The 8376-nt window shown below is 50.8% G+C and overlaps 1 protein-coding gene across 1 annotated transcript in view; it reads right to left on the bottom strand.

Moving 5' to 3' along the window:
* Map3k10 (mitogen-activated protein kinase kinase kinase 10) overlaps window positions 1-8370 on the bottom strand; it is a 17578-nt gene extending 9208 nt beyond the window's left edge. Inside the window, exons 1-2 of the mRNA XM_010614533.2 lie at window positions 7396-8370; window positions 2820-3000 (exon numbers count right to left, since the gene is read on the bottom strand). Of these exons, the coding sequence (XP_010612835.1) occupies window positions 2820-3000; window positions 7396-8077 (863 nt within the window). The 5' untranslated portion in view covers window positions 8078-8370. The remainder of the gene's footprint in view (window positions 1-2819; window positions 3001-7395) is intronic.
* Between the last annotated feature and the right edge of the window lie 6 nt (window positions 8371-8376).

Genomic DNA, 8376 nt, shown 5'->3' with positions numbered 1-8376 from the left:
AAAAAAAAAAAAAAAAAAAAAGCAAGCCTCAACTCAGGCTGTGCCCCCAGCCAAGAAGCCTTCCTGGATTCCACAACCTCCAAAGCTCAGTGAGAGGACATTCCTCTACTTTCCTACAGAATCCACAGCACTTACCTCTAACAAGTTAACACTATTTGATACTTAGAGGCACTTACTCCAGGCCAGGCACTGTCCTAGGCACTCTTGATAATCCTCACAACAGCCCTGCGAGGCAGAAGGCATTGGTATGACCCCCCACTTCATCCAAGGAGCAGGTGCAGGCTCAGAGAGGTTAAGCTGTTGCCCGAGGCCCCTCAGCTGGAGGTGGTAGAGCCGCACTTGATTTCAGGTCTGCCTGCCTGCTGCCCACAGATCGCCCTTCAGAGATATACAACTCAGGTTATGTGTCACTGTGCCACCATCACCTGCACGTGCAAACCTTCTGGATCCTGATTACTATTTTGTACAGTTTCTAGCATGCACTAGATCGCCATTCTCTCCCAATATCCATTTGTGTACTCGTGTAATTTATTAAGCACCTACTGTGTGCTAGGTACTGTTCTAGGCAGTGGAGGAAGAGACACACAACTGCTGTCGTCATGCAGCTGACAGCCTTCCCCTCTTCCCCAGTGACAGCAATCCTGACGGGTGAATCTTGTCAGAAATTATTTTCCATCCTCCTTTCCAGCTAAGTATTTCCATATGACTGCACTTCAGGCCAATGGGATGAGGAGGGTGTGTGGGGTCAACTAGTTCCTCAAGGTGTCCTTGAAGAGAAGGGGTGCCCTTTTCCTCTCTTCTTCCTGCTGGTTGGAATGTGGGTGTAAAACCTGGGGCTTGAGTAGCCAGTTTGGATCATGAAGTGAACTTGGGAATCGAGGCTGCCCAAGGTGGAGGAACATTAACAGTGGTTCTCAACTGGAGGTAGCATGATCCCCCCATGTCCCGGGAAACCTGAGGAATGTTTTGTTTTTGTTTTTTGTAGTATCAGTGATTGAACTCAGGACCTTGCACCTGCAAGGCAGGCACAGTGCCACTGAGCTAAATACCTGGCCCAGGCATGTTTTGATGATCACAAGGACTGAGCAGTGTCGCTGATATTTGGTGGCTGGAAGCCATAGGTATTTCTTATGCTGAGAAGTAGGGGACAGTAACTCGAGGAACCCAACATACAATGAGCCTGAGTGGGCATGGTGGTGCATCCCCTTAACCTGAGCACTCTGGGAGGCTGAGGTAGGAGAATAGCAAGTTCAGGCCCAGCCTGGGCAACTTACTGATTTAGTGAGACACCATCTCAAATAACAAAAAAGGTTAGGGATGTAGCTCAGTGTCAAGGCCCTAGTTTCAATCCTCAGATATGGGTGGAGGCAGGAAGAGCCTGAATTTTTTCTTTTGGTACTGGGGATTGAACTCAGGACCTTGCGCTTGTGAGACAGATGCAGCGCCACAGAGCTAAATCCCTGGACCTGGAGCCTGAATTCTTGATGCTGAGGACACTATATCCTGTGCTTCCCACAAGAACAAAAACTGCAGTCTTCTTTTGGGGTTTCTCTTCTTGGCAGCATAAATCGATATTTGGCAACATAAGTGAACGCCTGATGTCAAGCTAGCCGGAACTTCTGCAAAAGGCTGGTCTGCTCGAAGGGGAGCCTGAGACATCCTGTCTGATTGGTCTCTTACCCAAACTCATGAATTTGCTGCTTAGACAAGCTGGAGCCTCAGCCGGGACGGAAGTCACGGCACAAGGGGAGACCTGGGTTTGGCTCCTACCAAGTGAAGGCTCTGAGTTATCCATCAAGTATCTCTGCCCACAGAAACAGCTTCCACACTGGCCTCCTGCGGCCACTCCTGTCCTTTAAAGTCCATTCTCCACCTCAGAGCCAAGGGAGCTTTTAACGTGCTAAATCAGATCACATTCATAAACCATTCATAACCCTAACCCTAATGGCTTTTGCTGCACTCAGCCCCAAGGCAGCCCCTTTCCTGTAGGCCCTGCAGCTCCACGTAGCTCCTGTCAGCTCTGTCTCAGCCACATGGGCTTCTGGCTGATTCTGGAACACACCACACTCATTCTTGCCTCTGCACCTCCTCTTGGTCCCCAAATGGTGTGGCTGGCTCCTTGTTATTCAGAACTCAGCTGGTGTCCTTTTTCAGAGAAGCCACCCCCAAACAGTCCTCAGCCCTTCCAGTGCTTGCTTTGTGCCCCCTAGCTCTGCCTAATACCTAACACTTCTCCTGTCTCTTAAGTATTTACAATTTGGCTTTTTTCTTTTAGTTTTTTGGTATATTTTAAAAATGGATTCTTCCTGAGGGCAGGAACTCTTTTGTTCCCTGTCGTATTCCTAGAATGCAATGTAGGTAGGTTAATGAATGAATGGCTGGCTGGTTGGCTGGCTCCAGAGGCCTTGATTTCCTCTTTGACCAGTGGACATGATGTACTAGATGGTGGTCTAAGGGGCCTTTTGTGGCTGACATCCCTGCTTACCACACCATTCTCTTCCTCCTCACTGTATTTATTTTTCCTGCTCTAGAACCCAAGGCCTTGTGCACACCAGGCTAGTCCTCTACCATGGAGCCACAGCCCAACCTGTGTCCTATCACTCCATCTTCTGAACTTTTCTTCTCATTCAAGTCCCTTCCCACCGCCACCCTAGCTGCCAGAGCACGTAACTGCTTCGCAGCTTGGGCAGTGCTTCCTACAGGGACCCCTCCGGCCGGGTCCTGACCTGACAGCCTTCGGTGGGTGGTCCCTCCCATCTGCCTTCCCTCTTCCTCCCTCTGTGCCCCCCTCAGGCCTCCCAGGCCCTGCCTCTCAGCACCTCCAAACATCACTGCTTTTGGAGAAGAGGGAGAGACGGATAACCTCCGGGGCCATCCAGGCGTAGGTCCCCGCAGCGCTCATTTTGGTGGTCTTGTGCCACTCGCGGGCGAGCCCAAAGTCTGTGATCTTGAGCACCGTGTCTGCGAGGTTGTGGTTCTCGATGGCCTCCAGAATAAGGACTGGAGTGGGGAGGGAAAGAAAGATGGGTTACCGCACCTGTGTGGGGGCAGACATGAGCATCCCAGCCCTCTGCTCTGTCCCCTCAAGTGGCCCCACTCTGTGCTAGCTGTTTCAGCCTGGAACTCCATGCTGCTGAATCCCTGCCCCAGGCTCCAAGAGTGGGGAAGGCTCCTCTCCCAAGTCCTCTGCTCTCCCAACTCCAACCTGAGCTCTGGGCAACTTGATGAATGAACCAATGGCCAAGGCCTTGATTCTCCTTGTTTTAGGCCTTGACTTCCAAACTAGCCTGGATGTGAGCACTGCCAATCATAAGAAAGGAGAAAGTGGTTTTCCTTTTGTCTATCACCCTGGTGGTCTCCTGTAGTCAGGGCCCTGATGCCACCCCTTCCTGTGTCCACACACTGCCCTGTGAATTTGCAGCCCTTTCACTACCAAGGGAGAATGTGTTCCCATCTTTTGACTCTGGGATTGCCAAACAGTTTTCCTTGGCCAAGAATGAGGTGGACATGATGGGGTGTCACTTCCGTGCCTAGCCTGTAAGAGGCTCTGGCACGTCTGCCATCACTGTGACAACATGCCTCAGCTGGTCAGCTAGTCCCAGCAAGATGGAGAGAGTTGGAACAATGCCTACCCAGTGGAGCCCAGCTAAAGTGCTTTACCCTAGCTGGCTTGCAGTGCACTGGCAGTGATAGATGACTGTTATGTTAAAACACTGAGTTTTCAGGACAGTATCTTATGCAGCATCCTTGTGAAAAAGTCTGACTGATATATTCCTCAAGCATACCGAACGGCTCCAGCTCACCTATTGCCTTATTACTAACAATGATCAGTGCCACGGCTAGCATTTGTATGAAGCTAAGTCCTTTACAAGAACGGACTCACAAGCACCTATTTTTACTAGCTAGCTAACAGGAGGCTCAGAGAAGTCACCCGGCTGAAATCACATGGCTAGGGAATGGCAGGTCAAAGACCTGAACTATTTCTGTTGTCAGAGCCCAGTGTATTAGCTGCTGTTCTTTTACTTCTTCTACCATTTCTCCTCTGTTAAACAGGGATGATAACAGAATTTATCTTTAGGGTTATATAGTAAAGATTTATTGCCTGAAACACTAAGGCCTGTAACAGCTACAATAAAATGTGATTACTGTTGGCATGTGATGTTGCCAAGTTGTTCCTTGTGTCTCCTCCACCTTCACCTTTTAATATCCCTGGTTACTTCCCCAGCCATAACAACAATAAGAGGTAACTTCACTGCCATATATGATCAGCAAACTATTCAAAATTACAGCATTGGTCATCTTGTATATTCCTGAAAGCCCAGCCTCAGTGCCAACTCCTCCTGGAAGTCTCCTGTGACTTCCCAGCCTGAGCTCCACCTTCTCAGTCACTCTCCCTTCTTGAGTTTCCATGTCTCCTGTCTGTGGAGAAACAACACTCCTGGTCTTACACTTCATTTCTGCATCTCCTAGGCTGGGCCTACAATAGTCTCCTTTAAAAATCTGTATGTGGCCATGTTCACCACTGCCTAAAACCTAATGGTTTCCACTACATCAAATACCAAGGGTCCTCAGCCTGGCCCCCAAGGTCCTTTGTGGTCTGGCCCCAGCCTGCCTTTCTGATCTTACCTTCTCTGACCTGGTTCAACCCCTGCTGTCATGATCTTGTTGTTTTTTCACAGAGGTACACTCATTCTCACTCAGGACATCTGCCCCACTGCCCTGATAAGGCTGGGGGTCCTTTTGGTTTGGGTCTCTGCTCAAATAATTTTTTTCCTAAACACCTGATCCAAAGAGCTCCATTTGCCATACCCTTAATGTGTTTTAGTTCCTTGTGAGTCCCTGGTACTCTCTGAAGTTCTCATATCTATGTATGTATCTGCCTAACTACCTGTCATCTATTGCTGTTTCCTAGAACCTAAATTCAATAATAGGGGAGTGGATCTTGCTTTGTTCATTTCTGTAATCCTAGAGCTGAGGACAGTAGATGCTTAAGAATTATTGAACCATGCCAAGTGTGGTGGTGCATGCCTGCAATCCCAGTGCTTGGGAGGCTGAGGCAGAAGGACCACTGTGAATTTAAGGCTAGCCTGGACTACATAGTGAGTTCAAGGCCAGCTTGAACTACATAGTGACTCTGTCAAAAAAAAAAAAAAAAAAAAAAAAAAGAGTGAACCAAAGCACCAGAAGAGGAATTCACTGGGAAAGGATGAATGGGAAAACAGTGCCATAAAGCTTCTTTGTCTCAAGCATGGAGTGATCTCATTGTGCCAGGGGAAGCCCTGACTTTAAGAATCCACTCAATCCAGGGATGGTAGCCTGAAATCCTAACACTCCAGAGGCTGAGGCGGGAAGATAGCAAATTTGAGACCAACCTGGCTCTATAGTAAGACCTTATTTCCAAAAGGCGAGAGAGAGAGAGAGAGAGAGAGAGAGAGAGAGAAAGAGAGAGAAAGAGAAAGAAAACTGGGTGCACACCTGTAATCTCAGTACTCTGGGAGGCTGAGGCAGGAGGATCAAAAGTTTGAGCCCAGCCTGGGCAACTTAGTGAGACCCTGTCTCAAAACACAGTGGCACCTTGGTTCACAAAATTCTTTGCACAATTCTGGTCAAAAACTTGATTTGTATGAGAACTAAATCAAATTCAATAGTTTGGTTCAATGTTGACCTTATAGGAAAATTTGATTCCATTCTCATTCAATTCAGTTTGCAACCAGAATCGTGGAAAGAATTAAGTTTGTGAACTGAGGTACCACTGTAAAATAAAAAGGGCCAGAGATGTAGCTCAGTGTAAAGGCTCTGGGTTTAATCCCTGGTACAAAACAAACAACTCCACCTACCCTTTGTCCAGGTTGTGCTGGTGACAGAAAAACTTTGGGCATAGGTCATGCAGTGAATTAACAGGGTTGAGGGAGGATAAAAAAGGAGCCCTACCCTTCAGGAGCATGCTGGTGGTCCTGCCTCCATTCACCAGCACTAAGAGGAGCTGGAGTGTGGGCATCAACGAAGGCAGGGACCACTGACCTGCATCTGTCTTGTCTGGATCCCCTGCCTGGACATGTCCGGCTGAGTGTATGACTGCCTGGCTTGGGAGGTGAGGATGACTCAGTCCCTCTGCTCAAGGGGCTTATGGTTGCAGTTGGTAGAGACATGGCAACAAAACAGTTGGATGGGTTCAAACAAAAGTGGATCTGTAGGCCTGATAGGAATCAGAAGCAGACAAGATGTGAGCATTGAAGGCAAGGGAGAACTACCACAACTGTGGACGTGAGTGTGAACCACATGAAGGCAGGGAATGTGCAGGCCTCAGTTACCCACGTGATCCAGCCTTGTAAATAGCAAGTAAAAGAATAAAGACACAGATTTTTTTAAAAAATGAAGGGAATGAGATGGGATGAGCAAGGTTGGGAAAACTAGGAAGGCAGGACAGTATCTGGCACACAGCACTCCAGAACATCTTAGGAAACAAATGAAAGAAATGTTTAGTTTTTGAGTACTGTCATGGTAGAAACCATGGTTGTCTTAGTCTTGGGTTCCTAATAGGCGTTCAAACAACATCAGCTCACACTCCAAGATGCTCTTTGGTCTAGATGAGTCCTTGGGGGCCTTCCTTTCTACTTGGCCCTGACCAAAACAAACTTTGGAGAACCAAGGACAGGCCAGCAGCCTGGAAGCCACATGTAGAGGGCTGGGGATTTAGCTCAGTGGTTCTGCTGTGTGCCTCACAAGCACAAGGTCCCTAGTTCGATCTATGGTCCAAAAAAAAAAAAAGAAGCTACACGCACTTTCTTTCTCATCTTTTGCAGTTTCCTCAGAGGCCTAGGACTCCACAAAGTGGTTCTCAACTAGAGACAGTTTTGTCCCCCAGGTGATTTATGGCAACGTCTAGAGACATTTTTGGTTTCCCTAGCTGGGGAAAGGGGGTAGGCACAGAACAGGGACACTGCTACACAACCTAAACGGTATTGCACAGTCCTCAGCAATGTCCAGCCACAAATGTCAACAGGGCCAGGGTGGAGAAACCCAAACTCCAGGTAGACTAGGTCCTTTCTGTCTCTCTTAGGAGAAGTCTGGCTTCATGATGGGAGGGTTAGCACCATGAGGGTGGGCACCGTATCTGTCATTTTCACAGCAGGGGATGCAGTGTTCTTGATACATATTTATGGAGTTATTGCGACTGTGTAGCCTGGGAGGCAGTTCAGTCCTTCTACCTTTCTGAGCCTCCCTTTTCACCCCTAATGGTGGCAAGGCCTGCCTTTCTTGGCCCTGACTGTATACAGCTGCCCCTTCTTGGCCCAGGCACAACACCATCTGGTATCTCTGACCCTGTTCCCACCACCTAGGCTTGGCTTCACAGGGTTCTGTGGAAGGAAGTTTTGGGGAGAGGACACCACTTACTGTTGATGGACTTGAGGTCCCGATGGATGATGGGCACCGGGGCATCATTGTGTAGGTAGTTCATGCCCCGGGCCACCTGCACAGCCCAGTTGACCAGCACATGAGGGGGTACCCGGCGACCTGCCAGCACCCTGCTCAAGGCACCACCCCGGGCATACTCCATCACCAGGCAGAGGTGAGGGGGGCTGAGGCAGGCGCCCCGCAGGGCAATGATGTTGGGGTGCTGCAGGGCTCCAAAGAGTCGGGCCTCCTGGCGCACCTGCTCCGCTGTCACTGCCGGGTCCCGTTCAGGGTCCAGCCGGGCGGCTTTGACAGCTACCTCCTCATCGCGCCACAGGGCCCGGTAGACCTTGCCAAAGCCCCCCACACCGATGATCTCTTCCAGCTGCAGCTCGTGGAAAGGGATCTCCTGGGGCAGCGCGAGGCCCGCGGGTGCTGCAGGTGCGGCGGGGGCCACGTAGTTGCTGGGGAAGACGCCCACACGGCCGCTGGGCAGCTGCCCGGTCCACCAGCCCTCATCGCCGGACACCGCACAGTCCTGGGAAAGCACCTGGACGCGGTCGCCCCTCCGCAGGGTCAGCTCCTCGTCGCCGACAGCCTCGTAGTCGAACACCGCGGTCCAGACGGGCCCCGCGGGGGTAGTACCCCATTCCTTGGCCGCCGCCCCCTCCTCCTCCTCCATGGGGGAGGGGCCGGGGGATGCTGGAGGCCGCTTCACGCTGGCTGCCCGAGGGATGCAGAGGACGGGCCCGGGCGGCCAGGATGGGGGGCGGTCCCTGACGGTCCTCGGCAGCTCCTGGGGGCCATGACTGCGGGAGACTCCGCTGGAGCAAGAAAAAAACCTTAAAAAGGTAGGGTCGGCTGTCCCGGAGGGTCGGGTCGGGAATGGGGCAGCAGGTTCACCTGTCCCTATCCCAAATGTCAGGGTGCTAAGAGGGTCTGGCCGTGCGGGGCCCGCAGGTGGGGGCCGAGGGTGAGGGC

The sequence above is a fragment of the Fukomys damarensis genome, unplaced genomic scaffold, assembly GCF_012274545.1.
Source record: "Fukomys damarensis isolate Sample0158 unplaced genomic scaffold, DMR_v1.0_HiC HiC_scaffold_19, whole genome shotgun sequence".
Classification (NCBI taxonomy): Eukaryota; Metazoa; Chordata; class Mammalia; order Rodentia; family Bathyergidae; genus Fukomys; species Fukomys damarensis.
Note: the sequence above shows the minus strand (reverse complement) of the source record. Positions and strands in the feature narration are given on the sequence as shown.